Source organism: Nyctibius grandis, chromosome 5 (assembly GCF_013368605.1).
Source record: "Nyctibius grandis isolate bNycGra1 chromosome 5, bNycGra1.pri, whole genome shotgun sequence".
Classification (NCBI taxonomy): Eukaryota; Metazoa; Chordata; class Aves; order Nyctibiiformes; family Nyctibiidae; genus Nyctibius; species Nyctibius grandis.
The window spans coordinates 61034752-61057013 of record NC_090662.1 but is presented as its reverse complement, the minus strand read 5'-3'; the positions used below and the strand labels follow the sequence as shown (position 1 = coordinate 61057013).

Genomic DNA, 22262 nt, shown 5'->3' with positions numbered 1-22262 from the left:
TCCTGATTTTTCTACCTGTAAGAAATGCAGATGCTGCAAGCTCAGAACCCCTCTGGGACTTTGTAGGATGGAGAGAGAGACAAGACAACCATGGACTGCATGACAGTGGAACCAAATGCAAACCTCTTTATTTCAGGTCATGTTAGTTTTGCGTCAAAGCACTGTTCACAACAGCAGTCCATCCAGTCAAAAGCAAATGATTAAGAATTCAGTTTTTCAGGTTACTCCTCAAAACACCTCCAAATAGATACATAAATTATTTATAAATATGAAAATTTACTGCAGAAACAGTGAGTAGTGTAGCATTCACAATGGAATTTCCAGCAGTAAAAAAAATAAGTCCAAATTGTCACAGGGTCAGCTTCTTTGGTGGGAACTGATCTCTGCGCATTTCAATTCCACATTAATAACAAAGACAAATAATCTCTCTACCAAGCCAAGGCTATTGTTCCTCATCTTGAGCTTGCTGCACATAAAGACAGGCTTTCACATCTCAGCCCTTGAGCAAAGAGTAGCACAGCAAGTCAGGTGGCACAAAACAGTCTTGGCAGGGAGGTCTGTTCCCACCCTGGCTGCAGTCAGTACCTGTGTTGCCAGCCCATCTTGGAGGGAAAAGGGGAAGGTGCTACAGAAGACAACTGGCTCAGGAAAGGTTCCCTCTTCTTCCCAGGCCAGTCGCAACATTCTGTGTCATATCTACCGCAGGAAATAGCAGCGTTTCTGCTCCCCTTCAAACTGGGCATGTTGAGGGAAGAATAATCCCTTTAGCCATACTATACACTCTGAAACACCTTGGCCCCAGTGGGCCAAGTAATCCCTGAAGCTTAATCTGGCCTTGGCCCAGTCTGTGATGTGGGAAGGTGCACGGTGCTTTGTCAGTGGAGGTGCTGCACAGACAGGAGACAGACTCCAGCTGGTACAGCTCAAGACAGGTAGGTGGGGGCTCTTGGCTTCTGGGAGGGGCTGTACGGTCAGAGAGCAGGGCAGCAAAACCGAGCACAGCAGCAGAGATGAGGCTACAGTACCAAGATAACTGTCAGCATTTCACAGCTGTCCAGGAATACATGGGTGTGTCCTGGAACACATGTGTATGTGCACTGTTGTCTATTAAATTCATTAATTCCTCATTATTAGTAGTAGTAGTCCCTCCCCCACCTCAACATCTTGGTTCAAGGGCAAATCCAAGCCATTTCAGTGTCTGCTGCACCTTGCCATGGGGATGCTGAACAGGAACCTCCATGTCAGTTACCGGCAGAGATGTTGCACCAGCTGCTCAAACTGCTCACGCTGCTGGTAGATGTAAAGCTGGGTGTCCCAGAGGGCGTTCACCAGCATGGCATCGTTCACCTCGTCCAACATCACCTCCGTGTGCAGCTGAGGGCTGAGCCTGCATACGGCAAGACAGCATCACCAGCTGGGCACAAACATGACCACGACAAGGCAGCGAGCGTGCCAAGCACAAGACTTGTGCGAAGCGGCTCCCGCCATCCTGGGCATTCGCTACCCCTTATCTAGCAGGCTTGCAGAGCAGAGGCCTTCCCCCTCCTTCAAGGCACAAACACGCTCAAGACTCAGATGCAGTTCAGCCACTGCAGCACCTAAGGCATGAGCCTCCAAACATGCTGTGCGTGGCAGAATAGGGCAGGATATAGGCCAACTGTATGAGGCTCAACAAGGCCAACTGCCGGGTCCTGCACTTGGGTCACAACAACCCCTTGCAATGCTACAGGCTTGGGGAAGAGTGGCTGGAAAGCTGCCTGGTGGAAAAGGACCTGGGGGTGTTGGTCAATAGCCAGCTGAATATAAGCCAGCAGTGTGCCCAGGTGGCCAAGGCAGCCAACTGTATCCTGGCTTGTATCAGAAATAGTGTGGCCAGCAGGACAAGGGAAGTGATCGTCCCCCTGTACTCGGCACTGGTGAGGCCTCACCGTGAATAGTGTTCAGGTTTGGGCCTCTCACTACAACAAAGACACTGAGGTGCTGCAGCAAGTCCAAAGAAGGGCAACGAAGCTGGTGAAGGGTCTGGAGAACAAGTCTTATGAGGAGCAGCTGAGGGAACAGGGGTTGTTTAGTCTGGAGAGAAGGAGGCTCAGGGGAGACCTTCTTACTCTCTACAACTACCTGAAAGGAGGTTGTAGCGAGGTGGGTGTCGGTCTCTTCTCCCAGGTAACAAGTGATAGGACAAGAGGAAAAAGCCTCAAGTTGTGCCAGGGGAGGTTTAGGTTGGATATCAGGAAAAATTTCTTCACCAAAAGGGTTATCAAGCATTGGAACAGGCTGCCCAGGGAAGTGGTGGAGTCACCATCCCTGGAGCTATTTAAAAGGCGTGTAGATGTGATGCTTAGGGACAGGGTTTAGTGGTGGATTTGGCAGTGTTAGGTTAATGGTTGGACTTGATGATCTTAAAGGTCTTTTCCAAACAAAATGATTCTACGATTCTACACACATCCCCTAAGGACCATGTTAGACAGCATCCCCCAAGCCCCTGCTCACTGACCCCAGACAAGGCGTGCTCAGTGCATCAGCACATAGAGTGGTCTGTGGCATCCTCTGTCACTGAGGCATGAGGAGAGGGGGCAGAGGGACAGGTCCGGGCAGACATGCCGCTGGAGGGGACGCCATTTGGGATGACGCATGCCACAGCCAGGTCTGAAGTGAGAGGGCTAAAAATAGGTCTGTGCACAGAGTGGAAAGGAAGCTCCTACCGGAAATATGGGACATCCGTCATCTCGCACCAGGCCCTGGCACGATCCACAGCTGGGCCATCTGCGTCAGTGCACTGCATGAGAAACAGGCCCACAGTTAGAGCCTGACTGTCGCTCTGCTCCCCCCCTGCCTGTAATAGGCTCCCCTGGCACTAAGTCAAACTTGCACAAGCCACAGAGGGAGAGGGAAAACCAGGAGCAAGTGCATCCTGGATGGCAACGTTCACCACCAAGAGTAGGGTGGCTTTTTGTTTGGTGTTTATTTTTTTTTTTTTAAACATAAGAACAGTGCTCCTGGATCCTTGGGACACAAGGAATTGCATCCTACAGATCCTCCATCCATCACAGCACCGAGTGGTTTCCCTTAAAGAAACCCCCAGGATTATCTGAATCACAGCCTCCTTGGGATTTCATCTCTATCCGCTTCTGTCCAAGCCCAGTACCAGCAGAGCCTGGGGTTACTGCAGGCTTTCTGGGACAGCTTCCCTGGGAGCCCTGAAATAAAAGACAAAGGAAGCAGAGGGACCCTTCCGGGTATTTTCTGGCTTTACGAAGCTAAGAGGAGACAAAGCAACAGAATTAAGATTATAGTTGAAACCTCTGTTCTGATCTTTCTGGCTTTCACTCATTTGGAGTGTTTTCATGTACAACATTTAATGAGCTTCTTTCTGAAGCATCCCAGAACATATGCCTATTACACACTCCTAACCACAGCGCTGAACTACTGCTTTTTTTTAGTGATACTCCCACTTCTCTAGCATTTGCTAATTTCCCCAGTGGGGATAACAAAGCTTTTCTAGAGAAAAATGAATTGCCATTTTCTGAGGCATGATTTTTTTTGGTCCAGGTTGCTCAGATGATAATCAGTGCTCCCTGGAAAGATACTGAGTTTCACAAACTCACACCTGCAAATGTTCCTAGGGGTCACTGACCACCATCCTGTCCTCAGCTCTCCCACACCTTAGCTCCTTAGAGCTGTAGGAACTGCACCTCCCTTGGCACTTGAAACCCCAAACAGGCAGACAGGGCTTCAGACCTGCTGTGCTCCCGCAATTCTTAGGTTACCCACTACATCCATTCCTTGAACTGGCCGTGGTTGGAGCAGTTCCAAGGGAACACAATTTTCTTTCAAAAGGAAGCAGTTGAAGACTGGAAACCTTTGCTCCCTCCCTGCAAGCAGTCCCAGGGGTCTTCCCTCATCCCCTCCACTCACACAATCCACCACCATCTTGCCAAGCTCCCTGGCCCCAAAGACGGTCTTTGCCAGCTCCCAAGGGTTGGAGGGGCGGAAAACATCCACAGAGCTCACCGGGACCTGCGGAGGCTTCCCTGTCCCCAGGGAGACCACCAACCCCAATTTTCTTACTTTCTGCTTCTGACCCTGTGGACACACAAAAGATTTGTTTGCAAGGATGAACAATTAACATGGAGCATGTCTTTCACAGCAGTCTTAGGGAAGCTCTGAAAGCCAAGGCAAAAGGCTTGGTAGCCTTTTCTCTCCCCCATCCTCCCCCTTCAGTGCTGCCTGGTGAAACAGGTATCATCCACGTGACTTGAACAGTTGCACTGTTCTGTCCCTTACACCCCTGGCTGCACCCAAACCCACGGGATAACCCCAAAGATGAGTCCTAGGACCAGATGACTGTGAAACAGTCCAAGTCTTTCAGTCATTTTGGCAACACACCTCCCCTTTCAGCTACAGGGAGCAGTGGCTGCCAGTAGTCAGTCATTTTTCTGAGGAACTCGCCACACCACAGAAGGCATTCACTCTTCAGCCTTACAGAGTGCCCCACCATTGTCTTCTCCAGTTATTTTTGGGCAGAAAAAGGCCCTGAAAAGCTGTGTTAAGGGCCACACGCAACCATCAACTGAATCATCCTCGCTCAAAGTAGCAAGGACAGGCTGATGGGGCTGCCTCGCCGTCTTGCACCCTTGTCAGAAGAGATATTTCAACTCTCAGCCACCATTCCCAACACATACCCCCCCATACACTCCCCTTCTAGGGTGCTGCACTGCTAACTTGTTTATGCACTAGAGAGGCATCCATTCCCAAACCCTCCTCCCCTTCAAGGGAGGCTCAGCGAAGCCAATAAAGCCCCAGTTACCAGTCAGGGCCAGGATTTCCCTCACCTTCTTGATCAGCGTCTTATTGTACTCGTGGATCTCCGCCATGGCATCGAGGGTCGGGTTGTTGGCTAGCAGCCCGCCATCCAGAAAGCGGCCTATCGGCCGGAAATAAGTAGGAGCCGCACCGCTGCAGCGGGCAGCGCGCCATACAAGTTGGTCTGGAGGGAGAGAAAGCATATGGCCTATTGCAGCAACTTTCCTGTGTGCAAGAAGCACCCCACCTTCACCAACACAAACCAGGAGGGTTTGCAATCCCAGAAGACCCCGCCCTAGATAGTTGTGCCTCTTTCTCCCAACAGTAGGGCCTCTGCTTAGATGCACAGGATTATTTTGGGGGGCTTTAACAGATGTTCTCACCACTTTCTACATATCCAGGGTCAAATTCACTCTCTACCAGCTTCACTGTTGCTATTTTGATGGTGAAGCAGTCACGTCTGCTAGACAAAGAAAGAAGCAAGCTGGAGGGGGCTGCCTGCTTCAGTTACACAGCTTTTCTGTGTTAATCTGCCCAGGGAAAGGTACTGACTGTACACAGGACTCCTCTGGCAGACCCCTTCCTTCCTCATGATCCTCGCTAGCCAGCCCCCATTCCTGGTACAAGGGAAACCAAGGGAGGAGGCAAGAGGAGAAAAGGGAACCGTCACTAGGACCAAGCTACAAGTCAAGATCAGAGGTGAGCCACTGCTGAGACACCCCAATTTTCAGAGCAATGGGAGGAAAACCTGAAAATCTTCTGTCTCTGAGGGATGGCCCCCTCCCCTGCCAACCAGCCGGACTGCTGTGTGCCAGCATTTACCTTCTGGCTGAGTGAGTGGTTTGAAAGATGCACTTGTCTTGTATTCAGTGGAGGATTTTGTCTCTGGTACGGGGTAATTCCGGAAAAGGTGGAGCTCAGCTGGCTGCCGGTCACATAACGTCCCTGTCACCATAACCCTGGGGGAGAGAACACGACAGAATAAAAGTCAAATGGAAAAACAACGTACTTGTGGCTTCAATAGTCTGCACATCACACTCCTCCAGATCTGCTTTAAGGAGAAGCTGAGCATCTCTGCTGAGAGGGGTCTAAAGCACACACAGGAAAGCATCAACCAGTGCAGCCCCAGGCAGGACTTACTTGGGTTTTTGGACATCTGTCATTTTGGTGTTTTCCCCAAATTCCTTCTTCAAGAACTCATCCAGGGGCTCCGACTCATAGGGCCGAGACCCCCGGAACACCATGTCCTTCATGCGGAAGTACAGGCAGCGCATGTAGTCCATGGACTTCCCTGAGACAGGCAACAGCGTTGGCAGGAGCAGGGAGTGGGAGGAAGGGCAGGCAGAACAAACAGCACATCAGAGCTGGGACTTCCCAGGATCAGCAGGAGAAAGCAGGCATCACTCCCAATCCCATCCCCTTCCCAGGCTTCCTGTCATCTGCTCAGACCTCAACAGCATGACTGGGAAGGATTAAAGAGGAAGGGCAAGCTCAGAGTGTAGTTTCCCAGTACCAGAAAGGGCGGATTGCCTTGTTGTGAAACCCCCATGGAGAGAGCAGGAAGAACAGAACATTGCACTCTGCCACCATGTGCTTCCTAAAACCCAGAAAGCTGCTCAAGGCCAGATGACGTGAGAATCAAGCACAAAGCCAGGTCTAGGCTTTCCTTCATTAACTAATATCCCTTCCCTCCTTTGGCGGGGACAACAAATCTGTCAGGACTCAGAGAGGCAGCTCCCACCCTGCATCCCCTCCCCACAGGAGAGCGCTCAAGCCCACAGGAGCAAGAAGGGGCCCATTATTTGCACTGTCCTCACCGTGTACAATAGCCAAGGCCAAGATCCCCCCAGTGCTGGTCCCCGCGATCCAGTCAAAAATCTCACGAATGGGACGTCCCGCAGCCTTTTCGATAGCCAGAAGGAGCTGGATGAGCACCAGGCCCCGGATGCCCCCTCCATCCAGGCACAGGAGGCGGTCGTGACTGGAGAGAGAGAGACACAGATGACTGGGAGCTGTGGGACAGCTTACAAATCACAGCATGCCACGTGGGAATACGGCCCTGGGGGTGGGAAACTAGGTCGTTAACAAGAATGCTGCTGTGGACAGTGTAATCAGCGAACAAATAAATCCAGCGGTGTTTCCGCAGATGAAAGTAAGACCGGACATGTCCAGATAAGCCTTGTCAGAGCTGGTGCAATACCACTTGCTCTTTTAGCCATCTCTAACCTCTAAACTAGAGACATTCCCAAGCCAAAAACATATCCAAGTCCCTTACTACGCAGTAATAGATATTGTCTCAAATGAAAATCAGAGAGCCCTAAGCTCCTGCTGGCAGCGCTTCAGTGCCAACCCTCCCTCCGCCCCGTGCAAGGCGAGGTGCAGGCACCACCAAGGCAGGGCACAGCCTGGCAAAGGAGCAGGGTGAACATCAGGGTAGCGCATGGAGATGGTGAAATCACAAAGCCAAAACAGCGTTTGGTGCCCAGCGGCTGAGGGGAGGAACAGAGCAGGGGTTTCACCTGCTAGCTGGGACTCCACTGCAGCTCCAGGGCTGCAGGCAGGAAGAGGCGATGGTCGTTTATGGGAACAGAGATTTATTACAACAGGGCACAGTGGGGTTTCTGGCAAAAGCTGCAACATCAATGGACACTAAATAATGTCAGCTCTGAGGATACCAAACCCATGGCTGTGGGTGTGGAGAATTCCCACACATGGCTTTCACCTTGAAGTTGCATGGGAGCCCGGACAGAAGCTGTTCCTCACTTACTTTCTTCTACCCTCACTGGGTGAGTCCACAACATCTGGTGCCTTCAAAAACTGTCCGAGTGTTGTGGAAACGTACAGAAGGTCCTGGTACCCTAGAGGGCCACGAAGGAAAAAAAGGAAAAAAGGAAAAAGAAATTAGAGACCACTTTGCTAACAGAACCCTCTAATACATGCCCCAGAGATATTAGTCAACCAAATTATACTTAATCAATTAGAAAACCTTCAATTATTCTTCCTGCTTTCTCTCTGCTCCCAGAAAGCTTGGTCGGGGTACCCAAACCTCCCACCCCTGTAGTAAAGCAGTTTCACCATAATCACACACAGAACATCCAACTCCCTTCCCAGCTGAATAAAGCTCCCTGCAGGAGACACAAGCCATCTTGCCCACAGCCACCAGGTACCCCCCCAGACTGAACTCTGCACCAACGAAGAAAACCCCATCCTTTAGAGCAGGCAGCTGGAGATGCACTGGCAAGGACGAAGGATTTGTAGAAGCAGCTGATGAGCACAGTAGGCGAGAGGGAAAGCAGAGCCTAGCAGCGTGCCCACTATGCAATTTACTGCAAGCCGTAAGATAAAACCTAAATCTACTCCTGTGAGGTAACCTAGGCAGGAGAGCTGTGGGGACAGGGTGGCTTGTCATTACCCCTCAGCTGACGTACACCCAGGCCACCCTGGGTGCAGGGCACCAATCCAGCCTAGGTGAGAAGCCAGCCTGTGAAATGAAAAGAAGAACAGGGGGAGAGAAGTTAAATACTCCTGCCAGCACCCAGGCCAGAAGGTGGCTGTGGATGACAATGAATGTGGCGAGGAGTTTCTTCAAGGGCCAGAGTCCATGACAAAAAAAGGTCTTGCTCTGTCTCTGCATCAGATCTGAAACAGGGCGGGGGGTCATCTTCATAAGCCCATGGTGTGAGAAGAAAGTCCTGGTGTCACCAGCCAGTGAGACTTGTAGTGACACAGATGCACTCCAGGGCCTGGGGGGGGTTTGTCCTCTAGCCCCACAGGAGAGCCTTTGGAAAGGAAACCACCAACCTGAGAGGGGAAGTGAACTACAAGCAGCTGTTATCTGCCTGCATGCCCCTCTCACGAGGGTCAGAGCCTCCCTCCAAGCCAACTCACCCACTGTACGCTCCATAACCCGCCCATGCTGCCTCTGCCTGAGCTGGGGAGCTCCCCAGAGAAGGAAAACCCAGCACCTAGAATAGACTCATGGGCTTATTCACACAGTCTGGACAGTACAGAGCACAAGCTATGACACAATCATATGTCCTGAGGTAGGCTTTTCCTATGCATAACATAAACTCTGCGACCAGGGTCACTCATCCTTCAGCTTCATCCCTTCCCTCTCCCAGCTACTGGCCTCCAGGATCTGAATGAGCGATGCTTCTAATTTCCTTGTGCCCAGCACGACACTGGGAGGTCCTCAAGGCAGACCAGGAAGTACCTCCCCTCCTGTACATGCAGGCAACTAAGTCCTACACTTCTTCCAAAGAGGTGAGGGAATCAGTCTTCCCTTTCCTTTTTACAGGGCTGTATTGTGTCAGGCCTATAAAACAAAATTTAGAGTTCAAGAGTTTAGAGCACACACAGAGGAAAAGCAGAGAAAAGAGACAGGATCCTGCAACAGCTGAATGAGGAGAGAGTCACCAGAAACTGACAGCTATGAGACAGTCCCCAGAGCACGGCCCATCTGAAGAAGGTATCTGAGACAGCACTGTGAAACAAGAAGGGAAGAGAGCGAGGGAGGGTCAGGGAAGGCTTTACCTAAGCTGTTGAAGCTGCTCCGCGAGGAAGGTTGGCCTTCCAAGAAGGAAGCGGCAGATGGTGCCAGGCTTGGGAAGTCAGGGTTGGGTGGGTGGCAGCGTTCGGTCCCTACAGTTTGCAGCAGGTCTAAGAGCACTTTCCGGTTTGCACCTTAGGTGACGAAGGGGGAGTCACAGATCAGAAAGAGAATCAGTGCACGCACACACCGGGGAGGGCTCTGCTAAATTCACAGCAGCCCTGACCCTCACAGAACCTCTGGGATGACCTGGGGAAGGGGAAAGCATGTCCCGGGTATCTCTCCCTGAACATTAGGCAGCAGGACTTGTGCACAGCAGGGGTACCCAATGCTGCGCAGCTTCAAGGGTGTGTGCCACACACTTCTTGCCACTGAAGAACCGCCCATGTCTGCTTATGCCTGGGCAGTTCAGCAGCGCTGCATCATCCTGTTGTGAGCCTGCATTGCCTGACATCATGGCTTGAAAGAGGGGGAGTGCGTGCCAGCTTTTCCTCTTGCACCTCTGTCTCATAGAAGAGAAATTCATCAATGGCTATAAATGTCTATAAACACAAAGCCTACGCCACTAGCTCAGGAAGTGCCTACCCTGTGAGCGACTAGAAGCTGGGAAAGCATGTGGAGAAGCATCACCCACGCTTGGCACATTTTCACCTCTCCCCAAGACATCGTTTTGGCCACCAAGGGGAGACAGGATGCTGGGTTCACCCTGTAAAGACTGCTGACGTGCTCCCTCACCTTTGCTGCTCCTGGCTGCCAACAGCCCTGGTGTCTCCCCAAAATCATTGGGGATCTCGACATCTCCTCCAAACACAACGATCGCTTTGATCATATCCAGGTGGTCATGCTAGGGGACAAGAGAAAGCTCAGTCAAGAGCGACCCTCCCCTTGGCTACATCATCTCTCATTCCTTCCCTCCTCTTTTCATTAGCCAAAGCACCCACAAGGGATGACCCCATGAAAGACAACAGCTAGAATCCCAAAGGAGCCTGTCCCTGCCTCAACCCTTGAAGAAAATCCTCTCTCTCCTTCCCAGCAGCCTCTGCAGAAAACTCACCTTCATGGCCAGGTGCAGTGGTGTGTTGCCATCCTGACCCCTGGCATTGGTGTGGGCCCCGTGTGTCAGCAGCACCATGGCGCAGTCAAAGCGTCCCCTCTTAACCGCAATGTGCAGAGCCATGTCAGCCGTCCGGCTGGTCAAATTCACCTCAGAGCCATACTCAAGCAGCAGCCGTGTCATCTGTGCCCAAACGTGCACGCGCGAGGTCAAGAAGAGAGAAAGCGATCATGAGGACAACCGCCTGGGCGCTCAAAAGATCCAGCTCTCATAGCAAGCAAAGCAGGGGAAGAGGCAGAACCCTGAGCCTGGATATGGCTGGCTGGCAGTTGCCAGCTGCAGTGTTCCAAGCCCTGGAGATGGGGTTTCTCTGTCTTTTACCACAGAACTAGTTGGTGGTTTCACAATCTGGCTAGAGCTTCTGGATGTTTTGGGACTTATATGCAAGCGTAGGAACTGGCTCAGGGCAATGGAGAAAAAACAGGTCCTACTCAGGCCAGAATCCTTGTAAACTGCAGGGAAAAAGTCTGCTTTTTGATCTTCTCTTTATAAGCCAAGCAGATTTATATCTGCTCTGAAACTCCACAGGACATTTCTGAGAGGGATGTGATACCGCAGGAGGGAAAACAGTCCTGCCATAGGAATGTCCTCTGCTTGCAACAAGCACATTCAGGTGCTCCAGCACGGCATATCACACCATTGATCTGCCCATCTCTGGCAGAATATGAACCATAACCCACATGCCACCACCCTATGCCTACCTCACACTCTCCCTGCAGTTTTCAAGGCATCAGTCTGCTTCCTTCCATGAAACTGTCAGTAACGACAAGAGAGCTCCCCCACGGCTAACAGTGACACCGCTGCAATATCCCCCACAGAAAGGGAAAAGGGACAAGCTGGCAGTTTCACCACCAAGGATGACATACTAGGGATGAGCCCACCAGTTTGTTTTACTGCAAGGCTCTGCTGCTCTGTCCCCTGTGGCAAACAGCACTGATCAGCCTAGGGCAAAGAGAATCAAACCCTGGGCCGCTGGCTGGGCTCTGACATTCCTAAGGCTCTGCGCATGCACTCATGAAAGGGAGAGGTCAGCAGCAGGAGGAATTAACTGAGTGCTGCGTGGCAGCACAGGCCCTCGCCACGGATTGGCTCCATTTACCTCTGCCTTCTTCACCCAGTGCAGTGGAGTGGCTTCATAGCGTGGGTCCTTAGAGTGAACCTGGCTGGCATCCACCTCGAGGATGGCCTGGGCACACCTGGCAAAGACAAAGAGATGAAGGGACAGGTGGCTGCCATCCTGACTCAAGACCTCCACTCACATCAGCACCTGCCTCCAGACCAGAGCCTTTCAGGAAACCCTTCAGCAGCAGCAGGCTCTCTGCAACACCTGCAAGTTCCTCAGCTGCAGTTTTGTTTTGCTCTTTGTTAGAAAGGAAGGGCACAACAGGAAGCATTCAAGCAGCACAGCATTAGGAGGAAGGAGGAGAATCCCCTTCCCGATCCCAAGTTGTGGAGCAACATCTGGGTGCTTCTCCAATACAGAAATATGGCATTTCTGGAAACTCTCAAGACCCGAGGGGAAATTCTTCTCTTCTCCCTCTCTCTCTGTGGAAACGTGGGCATAAACTGAAATAGTTAAATACTTGCTGAAATTGAGAACCTGCGTACTTCCCTACGAGTGAAAAATCACACCTATTGTGAATAGACCAGTACCTAGTGCTGAGAAAGTGTGGGTAGGTAGACTAAAGAAACAAGCATATGCTCTCCACTCTGAAACACCACCAAATAAACCACATAAAAGAGATCAAGCCCCACTGCAAACTAAGGGACTGAAGCACATTTTTGGCTCGTGAATGTGTCTCTAATGTTGGAAAGCACTTTTCAAAACGCTGAAAAATCAGCTAGCAGCAGCTAGTGTTGACTTGAGAGCCCTATTTGCAGAGCTCGGACACTCTATGCAAATTAAGTATTATAAAGCACATACACAGAGAATCAAATTTCTCCAGGGAAAACAAAACAGAGAGTAAACATCGTGTCTCTTTTGATTCAGTTCCAGAGTGTGTTATTAAGAGTAAACACTACCTTTGGCCCACAGGAGACAGGACTAGGCTTTGAAATGAAAGCTTATTAGGATCAGAGCACTCAAAGACACAGGTACAGCAATTAGCAATACTATTTAAGCATCAGTAAATCATCTTCTTACAGCTCATTCTGAGAAAAAGTTTTTCACAAACACTTTTTTAAAAAAAACTGTGTCTTTCTCCTGAAGTCTGACACTAAATAATAGATATAAAGTCAGGTAAAATATTTTTTCTCTGAAAGTGTTTCTTTTCCACCCCAGCACTTGGCTGTTCTTTTACCAACTCGGTGATGCAGCAGAGGACAGCACAGGACATTTTCCTGCTGAGCGCTGTCCTGAAAGAGGTCCAGTCTTGGACAACCCTGAGCAAGCCGACAGGTCCCCAGACTGCAGGAAGAGCCCTGTTCTGTCAGCCCAAGGGGTTACTTACCCCTTCTGGGAGAACTTCAGGGCTGTGTGGATGGGGTAGCCTAGCGTCCCCATGACGTTGCAGCTGGCATGGCATTTCAGCAGAGACCGAACCATGTCCTCTTTGCCCAGCTGACAAGCGAGATGCAGAGCGCTCAGCCCTTCATGATTCAGGTGGTCCAAGCCAGCAGTTGGGGTTCTGCCCAGGAGCTGGGAAGAGGAAACAATAGATAAATAAATAGACAGACATGAAAGAGCACAGTCTCTCTTCCTGAGCTCCGAGGACAGACTCTGGAGCACTGGGTTACTCATGATGCTACAGCCTGTCCTCTCCACCCCTGCTTCCAATACAGCAGCTATGGAAGTGCTCCTTGTTTTCTCTCCCCAAAGGGTTTATCGCTGCTCTCTATGCCCTTTTCCTCTGGCCCAGGTGCTTCTGCGACACCCCTCAGCTGAAAAGGGCTCACACCACCTTGAACAACACAGCCCAGCAGATTCCCACCAAGCTCAGCCCAACCGAATGAGAGCACTAACTGAAACCAGTAGCTTCCTCTCCTGCTGCAGCCCCATCAATTACCATGGCCAGTCAGCAGGCAGGAGCTCAACCTCACCTGCAACTCCACCGTTGCTTTCAGATACAAACAGGATACTGTTTAAAAATGCATGTAGGGATATGTTTGAAGGAATTTTCCTATTCTCTCCATAAATTTTAGACCTATTACCTGCTGACTGGCTTGTTACACAAAAATATCCCACCGCCGTACTGGGGAAACCCTGCAAGCCTTGGTGCACACAAGAGAAGCATGAATTTAGAGTTTATTTTCTCCGGTTTAGCAAGGAATCAAGAGAGAAAAGAAACAAACAGGAGACAGATCAGACCTGGAAGTATTTCTGTAACAATGAGCCAAGTTGCTGCCATCAGAGAAATAAAGGAAGAGGATATCTTTTTAACACAAAGGTCCTAACTGCCCAGCTCCACAGCATGGCAAGCCCCGATGGTCATCCCTCCCCCATCACACATTAGGAAACCCCAGCACAGTCTGGCAGGCAGAGGGAGAGCTGTCACAACAAGTATTGGGCAAATGTAGGGGGTGCAGCCGTAGGGGAGAGCCGGTCTTGCGCTTGCACTGGGTGCTGGGGAGCTGACAGACCTGAGGAACCAACGTGGAAGGCCACCCACGCCCTTACGAACCCTGTCACTCTCCCCAGCACTTCTCAGCAATCAGAACACTTCTGGCTTCAGGCTGTCTCTGCCTCGAGGCTCTGATTGCTGATCCCCCTGCAAGGCCGCTCAGTTCAAACAACAGGTTCTGCAGCTCTGGAGAGCCCAGGGCGGCTCTGAACCGTCCTTCAGCCTGTGGGCAACACACACTCCCCCACTGTGAGAGACTGAAATGTAAAGTGATTGTCTCAAAGTTTGCTTGTGTGTGCCCGCTTGACTGGTAAGACGGTGGAACTGTGGAATCCACAAGCTTGCAGATGCAGCACACCACTCTTCTGCTTATCGGTCGCCAACCATTGTCCGGGCTGAGCAAGCAGCCCACCAAGAACATCCTGTTTACTTCGAGTGATAAGCAAAGCCTAAGGTATGTAAATAGCACATGAGACGTATGCGCACATGCAAAACCATAACCACACCGTTGTCAAGACACCATTGTCAAGATGACAAAACCCACTCCCTTACCTACATGGTATAAAGGAAGACCACCCCTGACACACGGTGCCGGACCACCACCAGAAGACTGAACACCGAAGACAAACAGGACCTGCGGGACACCACTGGATCCTGGGTGGTGACTACCCTATCCTTGCTATGCTGTCCGTAATCTCAGCTCATTTTTCCTTCTGTCTCTTGGTTTCTTTTCCATGGCTCTCCTCCTCTTTCACAAAATATCGTTATCCACTTATCATTCTCCAAGTAAACACAGCCAACTGTGAATCATTACCATGCCTCTCGTGCTTTATCTTCATCTCAAGGATCAACTAAGAACCCTTTCATAGGGCAGGGGAATCCTTTGCTGCTTCCGAGTGCACCGGGAGGGAAAGCGGGGGGGAGAATTATTTTTAGGGGGCTCTAACCCATACGGGTGGGGCTGACTGTGGAGTTTTTAGGGGGCTCTGACCCGTGCCAGCTGGGTGGGGCTGACCGAGGAGAGCTGCGATCTGATCAGTCGTAGCTGGTGAACCCCCTGCTCCGCTGGAACCTTATCGGTTCTTGACACCCACGGGAGCCTAAACACACGCTCCTCCACAGGAGCACTCTGCCCAGAACCAAACACCCTGCTCAGAGAAGGTGGAGAAGGGATAGCCAAGGGCCTTAGGAAAGGCAGGATGAAGGCCTGATGCAAACAGCAATGAAGGACATTTTCTGAGCAAACTTGCTTAATACCCTTGTTCTACTGCAGGGTGGAATCTGGAGCCTAATTACGGGAAGCAGCACCAGTAAAGGGGGAAGAAAGAGGCTGAAATCAGCCTCAAGCATTAACTCAATGCTGCAGCAGAGGGAACTGACTTTCTCCTCCCCTGTCTGCAGCTATTTTCCTGACTCCCTCCTCACAGAATAGAGAGGACCCATTCTAGTCCCACTTCCCCCCAGCTTTGAAATTGCTCCTACCTCGATGACATGGGGGCTGTTCCCTCGCACAGCATAGTGGAAAACGGTCTCCCCATTCTTGTCGGTGATGTCTACCCGCGCGTGGCACTCCAGAAGCTCCAGCAGGCACTCCATGTCTCCCTTGCGGCACGCCAGGTGCAGCGGGGTGCAGCCATCCTCACTGTCTGTGCTGTTCACACAGCTGCAAGAGACGAGTCAACGTGAGGCCAAGGGAGGGCTGTGAAGCTGAGGATGTGAAGCTGCCCTGGGAGCTGATACAAAGGTACATTCCACGTCTGCACCAGGCCCAGCTCGTGTGAACCACGATGTTCACGAAAGCTTGGCCTCTTGCCAGGGAAGGAGCACAGGGAAGGGCCACCAAGCAGCCCTGCCATGAACCCTCTCCCTGACATGCTGCTCCTTCCTCTGCCTCCCATACGAGAGCAGCTTCCCCTGCCCAAAGGAAGACAGGAGACAGGTTACAGTCAGCAACCTGGCGGAGGTGCTACCGTTAGTCCTCCTGCTCCCTAACTCCTCACTAGTTTCCCCGTTCCTCAATGAACTTCCCCATGGAAAGAGAGCAAGGGCTTGTGGCCAAAAACCATTTCCAGAAAGACAGTCCTACTGTACTCCTCCCTCGTGGTTTACAAAGTCAGCCACAACCCTCTCCAAAAAGCAGCTCCACAAGGCTTGTAAGAATCTAACTAGCATCTCTAGAAAAACACTTCAATCCTTTAGCTCAAACACCAGAGCTCCGTGCTGTAACGTCCACAGCAGCAGGTTGAAAGCCTACCACCAAGCTTACACAGCGACCATTGGACCCCCTTTGCTACCACATCTGTCAGGCAAGACACATCAAGGCCAGTGCTTTTAAACTCAACCTCTGCAGTAAACACAGGTGTTAAGCTCCTCCAAGAAGCAGCCCTCGTTGCTTTGGTACATCAAGCCGGGATACCCTGCTCTGGCCTAGCCTGTCCTCCTGAGCTTGTTCCCAGCACCAGACCCACCGGAGACCCCTCCCACGCCTTGCCTCAGAATGTGGTTGTGCCGGAAGCTCTCACGATGGCCCATCTCCACCGCAACATGTGCCGAAGACCAGCTGGGGTGGTTGCGGAAGCAGTCACTGAGCTGCTGGAGATCCTCCAGCGACAAGGGCTGGTGCGAGGTCTCGTAGAAAGGGCGCAGCTGCCTGGCGTACTGCTCAAAACGCACCAGGGCATCTGCTTCATTGTCGAGCTGGAAGAGCCTGGAGGAAAGGCAAACACAGCGTTGGTCCTGCTCAACAAAACAACCTCCATCCCATGTATCTGAGAGAAACAGCTCTTCTCCAAACATTAGCGCTGGGGACTTTCCTACTCCTCCTCATCTGGTGTCATGCTTGTTCCAAGGGAAGAAGGGAGCCTACTTCATTAGCAGGGAGCATCTCCTCTTCCTGAGGAACGTTAACTCTTGGGCTGAAGTCTCCTGTGCTCCAGATGCTGAAGCAGCAATGGGTATGAGTGGAAGTGCACCTACCTGTGGATGTTCTGACCCGAGTGCCTATTTCACTGTTGCCTATTTTCACAGTGTTTGGACTCTGTCCTGCCCTGTTCTCACAACCTGTTTCGATAAAAACTGGTTGGACTCAATGATCCCAGAGGTCTCTTCCAACCTGATTGATTCTGTGATTCTGTAAACAACTCCCCCATCTGCACACGCAAGGGCCTCCCACTCCTCACGAGCCCACCTAGTGATCAAACACATCACCCCACGCCCACAGCTGCAAAGCACCACGGTCCTGAGATCAAGAGATTTCGGGTCTTTAGTTTCACACTTGAGTAGCGATTGCTAAAGGTCTGTCACTTACCGGAAAGCGACCTGTGGGCTCTGGGGATTCACCAGCAGGCAATCCCACGAGCGAGCCAGGCTGTTCTTATACAGGGCCACCCTGCCTTCCTCCCTCAGGCAGGTGTATAACGCATACTCTGCGGCCGGCACCTCCTTCACCCGGTAAGGGTTTGTGAACATTTGTGTGACGCTGTTGATGGTATTCACCAGCCGGCCAAAGAACTGCATCTTTCCGGAGCCTCAGGCGGCTTCTTCCCCCGCGTCCTGAGGAAAACCCGGTCACAGGCTCCGCCCGGCCCGGCCCCGGCCCTTCCCTGAACTTAGCGACCCAGCACCAGGAAAGCAGAACCGAGAGCCGCCGGGGTGACACGCCGCCCGGGAGGAACGCCCAGCACCGGCGGTTTCTTTCCCGGCTCCTCCGGGAAAAGCCCCCGTTTCTCCTCAGCGCCTCACGGCGACCGCCGACCTCTAACCTCCCTCTCACGGGCCTCACTCTGCCTCCTCGGCGGGAAACACCCCCTTCCACGGCCACTCCCGGCGCCCTGCCGCCCGCCCGCGCTGGGAGGAGCCGGCGGCCGCAGGGGGAGGCGGAGCGGGCCCTAGCGGGACGGGACCGGGGCTGGGGGCGGACCCGCGGCCTGGCAGGGCTGGGCCCGACGCCCGGGGTGCGGCGGCGCCCGGGGTGCGGCAGCGCCCGCAAAGCACGACGGGCCCCCAGCGTCCCCCGCGCAAGGCCCCCGGCCCGCTCCGCCGGCCGCCCGCCAGTCGCCGCACCGCCCCCCGGCACAGGCCAATCAGCGGCGACACCACCGGGGAGGGGCGATAGAAGCGGGGGAGCGCGGCGAGCGCCGCTGCGTCACACCCGCCGCCATCCCGGAGGAGGGCGGAAAGGCGAGCGGCGCCATCTTTGTGAGGGGCGGGGCTGGGGGCGGGGGCGCTCTCTTCTTAAAGCGACAGAGGCCCATTCCGCTGCTGTGGGTGAGTACGTTCTGCTCCCGGGTGTGGCCGTTCCCTGGGCGTGCGTCACCCGAAACTGGGGAACAAACAGGAGTTTTGGAGCGTGGTGACAACCGTACCCCGGTGCGTTTAATATGCTGGCAGCGCGCGAGGCAGCGGTGTCATGCCGGGCACTTGAAGGGCCGCGGCCGCTTTAAGAGCAGGGGCCGCCCCGCGCGGCGGCGGCAAGGGGGCGGGGCGAGGGTGACGTCACCGCATGACTGTGTTTTTATGAATGAAAAGAATCCGCGGGTGAGTAATCGCGGGGAGCGGGGCTGGAGGCGCCGCCCGACGGCCCGACCCGGCAGCGGCCCCGCGGTGGACCGGCGCAGCCTCCCGGTAAGCACCGGCCGGGGCGGAGGGGAGAGACCCCGTCGCGGTGCCCCCCTCCGCTCCCACCTCCGGCTTCTTCCCCCCCCCCGCCGTGGGTCGGCCGGGAGAGGGGGGCGGCGGCGGCGGCGTCCGGCACCGGCTGGAGGCCGCTCTGCCGTCGCCGAGCGCGGGGACCGGTGTGGAAGGGGGAGGTGTCCCCGCTCGGGGCCATCCGCGCTTCCCTCCTGAGTCCTGGGCACCGCCCAGAGGGAGCCCCCGCCGCTTCCCCGGCTCCGGCGGCGGCTCCCCGGCCCGGATTGCATCAGCTTCCAGCCGCCCCGGCCCCACCTTCCCCGCCGCCCCCCTCTAGCCCCTCGCCTCCCCGCGGGCCCCCTCGCCGCTCCGGGGGCTCTGCTAACGGGGAGGGCGCTCCCCGCGGTGGGGAGAGGCTGTTCGGCTGCAGCCCGGACACCCGGCTGTCTCCCACATCTCCTGACCCAGGGACGGGGAGGGACCGACCACCGGCGAGGGGACAGGCGCCGCTTCGGTGACTTTCCCCCCTGGGCTGCTGAATCACGGGGAGGCCACTTCTCGCCCGCCCACGCTGCGTGGCCGCGGCCCCGACCCTTCATCCTCGGAGCCTGCGGACACCCGAGCCTTGTGCCGGGAGCCGGGGTGCCCTGGCCTGCCGGGCACGGGGCTGGTGGGTGGCACCTCCACGCGGGTCCCGGCTGGGTGGCTTTGCCACGGTTTCGCCCCGTGGAGCTGCTGCTTTTACTTTCCTTTCAGCCTCGGGTGGATCTCACCCGAGTTTCCTCCCCAGGGGGAAGCCTTGGCTTCCCGGCAGCCCAGCTGGGGCATTTCGGGTCCCCTGGGCAGAGCAGCATCGCAGCCACCTCGGGGCAGGATGAAGGAGGGACGGGAGGTCCATCTTTCCCCTGTCACTATTGTTTTTTGCGGTCATTATTACTATTATTATAATTTTTATTGTTACTATGTACTTTTTTTAAAGGAGAGGGGATGAGTCACGCAGCTGGTGGGGGGACGTGGGCCTCAGGCAGGGGGCCAGCAGGGCCGGTGCCCTCTGTGCTGAGGCGAGTGGCACAGGCAGGCAATAACCAGCTTTTCTCCTGGCTGCTCTGCAGGGCCAGCGTGAGGCAAGGATGGCTGCGGATGGGCTCTCCAGCAAGGCCCTGAAGGTGAGCGCCTGGGGGGCTGGGGCATCAGGGATCTGGTTTTGGGGGTCTCAGGTGACCACCCCTCTCTCCGGCAGGTGAAGCGGGAGCTGGGGGAGAACACGCCGCTGCTGTCAGATGAGGAGCTGATGGGGCTGTCAGTGCGAGAGCTCAACCACCACCTGCGGGGCCTCTCCAAGGAGGAGGTGGCGAGGCTGAAGCAGCGCCGGCGGACGCTGAAGAACCGGGGTTACGCCGCCAGCTGCCGGGTGAAGCGCGTCTGCCAGAAGGAAGAGCTGCAGAAGCAGAAGATGGAGCTGGAGTGGGAGGTGGACAAGCTGGCCCGGGAGAATGCTGCCATGCGCCTGGAGCTCGACACCCTGCGTGGCAAGTACGAGGCCCTGCAGGGCTTTGCCCGCACTGTGGCTGCCCACGGGCCCTCCGCCAAGGTGGCCACTGCCAGCGTCATCACCATTGTCAAGTCCGGCACCAACCAGGCCGCCTATTCCTAGTGTTGGCCTCTGTCCCTCGGCTGGGCACAGCCCCCCCGGGGCGCCTTCCCCCACAGATCCCCTCCTGTAACCTCCCTGACCTCCTTCCCACCAGGACCTGTGCCTGAAATCCTCCTTCTCCTGTCCCTTGACCTCCAGCTCCTCTGTGTAGGGAGAGCTGCTGCAATATGGGTGCTGGGGCGGAGGACAGGACGCCACTGGTGGCCCCTGAAGCCCTGCAGCCCCCTCTCCTCTGACCCAGCCCCATCCCCTGCCGTAGCCCCCCTGGCTGGGCACCCCTCACCCTGGGGGGGTGCAGGCAGGAGGGGGTGAGCCCATGTGAGCAGCAGTGGGGAAGCATCCCAGGGCTCCAAGCTGGCAGGAAAACACCAGGTGCCTCTTCTTTTCTTTGGAGAGGGCATGGGAGAGCTGAGTGTGGGCCAGGCACTCCTAGGAGCATGTGCTGGGGAGGGAAACGAGCAAGAGAGGTTTCGCAGTGAGGGGCAGAAGGGATACAATGGAGAGGGGCGTTGGCCTTGGCCCTGCAACTTGGACCATGGCGGGAGCAGGGAGGGAGGTGGCAGTATGGCTGGACCTTCTAGGGATGGAGATGGCGAGGGAACATGGCAGGTCAGAGGAGGAGAGAAAGTGGCTGCAGGTTGGTGCCTGGTAAGGGTGGGCAGGATGGGAAAGTGCTGGGGGAGCCCAGAGGTGACTGTGATGGAGGAGGGACCCTTGGGCAGGGGAGAGCTGGGGGACGTGAGTGGGTCAGCCCAGGCTGTCGTACGCAAAGGGGAGAAGCAGTGGTGCTGTTTTATATCTCTCCATCACGCACATCCTTCACGCCTCTTCCTGCCTACAGGACGCTCAGCCTGGCCGGCCGGGTGTCTCCAAAATGCAGCAGCACCAGCAGGAAGGAAGCAGAGGCAGCTGGAGCAGATAAACACTGTTTTGCTCAGCACAGGCCAGCTTGTACAGCCCCACCAAGCACTCCCCGGCGCCCCACCACCTACAAAGCCTACGGAAAGGTGTTCCTGGCCCCCGAGAGCCAGAGATGCAGAGGCATAAAGAGGGGTGGAGGTGCAGGAGAGGAGGTGGGAAGCAGGCGTGGAGAGCATCCCTTCTCCTGAGAGCTGCCTGGCAGGCAGGTAGGCTCCTCCCTTTGTTTTTCCTCCAGCTTGGACACTGGTGTGGGACAACCGGCTCTTCAGCAGGCTGAAATGCTGGAAAGGAGCTGGGTTTGCTAAATACAGGCAGCATGGGGAAGGTAACAGGAGGCAGACCCTTCTTGGCATCTGCTGCCGTAGATTATTTCCGCCTGCCTTTCTGTTCCTGCCTGGGTATTGCCACGCCAGCCGCCCTCGGCTGTAGCCTCCATCCCTCTCCGGAGAGAGGTGCCCGCCGCTCGTGGAGGGGGGCACCGTGGTTAGCATCCCTCCCCACCCCGACTCCTCTTGGGATTATTTATTGCACGAACATAAGTTATTTTCACGTCCTCTTTGCCATTCCGCCTCTCGGCACAGCCAGGATGTTGGTACAGAGCTGTACTTTATATTTTATATATGCAAATCACATTTTATCTTATATAGAGCAAAAAAAAAATTACTTATTTATTTTCTGACTTACAGTATGTGTCCTACCTGACTCCTCTGTATTTTGTAGACTTTACAAATAAAGCAAGTCCATTTTTTTCCACAGTGAGAGTGTGTTTGGTCATTCTTGAACTTCAGGGGTTGTATCTTGGTGAGACCAGGTTTTCTAGCTCCCTCTAGCTTTGCTGCAGGTTGTGTTCAAGAATGTGCCCAAAACAGATGGGATAGGGGACAGCTCATGACTTTTTAGAACACACAGATTTATAAATCTCAGGAAGGGCCCAGTAAGCAAGCTTAATGCTGAATGCACTTGCTTTCAGGAGCAGTTCAGCTGTTCTCAATCAGCTTTTCCTAAGAAAGGTAACTAGAAATTTCCTTC

General features: G+C 54.2%; 2 protein-coding genes across 4 annotated transcripts; one reads left to right on the top strand and one right to left on the bottom strand.

The window, feature by feature from the left end:
* Positions 1–102: 102 nt before the first annotated feature.
* PLA2G6 (phospholipase A2 group VI) lies at positions 103–17983 on the bottom strand. 2 transcript variants are annotated; one of them, XM_068401358.1, is made up of 16 exons: positions 17337–17983; positions 16521–16736; positions 15512–15692; positions 12920–13107; positions 11569–11665; positions 10410–10592; positions 10091–10199; positions 9340–9489; positions 7574–7664; positions 6624–6787; positions 5947–6097; positions 5629–5765; positions 4836–4990; positions 3919–4086; positions 2706–2779; positions 103–1387 (listed from the first exon to the last, which is right to left on the bottom strand). In XM_068401358.1, exons 1-16 carry the CDS (start codon positions 17543–17545, stop codon positions 1246–1248), a joined length of 2415 nt encoding a protein of 804 aa, XP_068257459.1. In that variant the 5' UTR covers positions 17546–17983; the 3' UTR covers positions 103–1245. The 2 variants fall into 2 exon arrangements, with proteins under 2 accessions (XP_068257459.1, XP_068257460.1); XM_068401359.1 differs by lacking the exon at positions 9340–9489.
* A 272-nt stretch (positions 17984–18255) lies between these two features.
* On the top strand, positions 18256–21983 carry MAFF (MAF bZIP transcription factor F). Of its 2 annotated transcripts, none has more exons than XM_068401329.1 (3): positions 18256–18295; positions 19771–19824; positions 19899–21983. In XM_068401329.1, exons 2-3 carry the CDS (start codon positions 19789–19791, stop codon positions 20310–20312), a joined length of 450 nt encoding a protein of 149 aa, XP_068257430.1. In that variant the 5' UTR covers positions 18256–18295; positions 19771–19788; the 3' UTR covers positions 20313–21983. The 2 variants fall into 2 exon arrangements, with proteins under 2 accessions (XP_068257430.1, XP_068257429.1); XM_068401328.1 differs by lacking the exon at positions 18256–18295 and adding an exon at positions 18571–18652.
* The last annotated feature ends 279 nt before the right edge of the window (positions 21984–22262 follow it).

Coding starts and splice junctions, on each gene's coding strand:
- MAFF (XM_068401329.1), top strand. CDS start 19,789: ATGGCTGCGGATGGGCTCTCCAGCAAGGCCCTGAAG. Junction 19,825..19,898: donor TCTCCAGCAAGGCCCTGAAG/GTGAGCGCCTGG, acceptor TCTCTCCGGCAG/GTGAAGCGGGAGCTGGGGGA.
- PLA2G6 (XM_068401358.1), bottom strand. CDS start 17,545: ATGCAGTTCTTTGGCCGGCTGGTGAATACCATCAACAGCGTCACACAA. Junction 16,737..17,336: donor AGCCCACAGGTCGCTTTCCG/GTAAGTGACAGA, acceptor CCTTTCCTCCAG/GCTCTTCCAGCTCGACAATG. Junction 1,388..2,705: donor ACGGATGTCCCATATTTCCG/GTAGGAGCTTCC, acceptor TGCCGTATGCAG/GCTCAGCCCTCAGCTGCACA.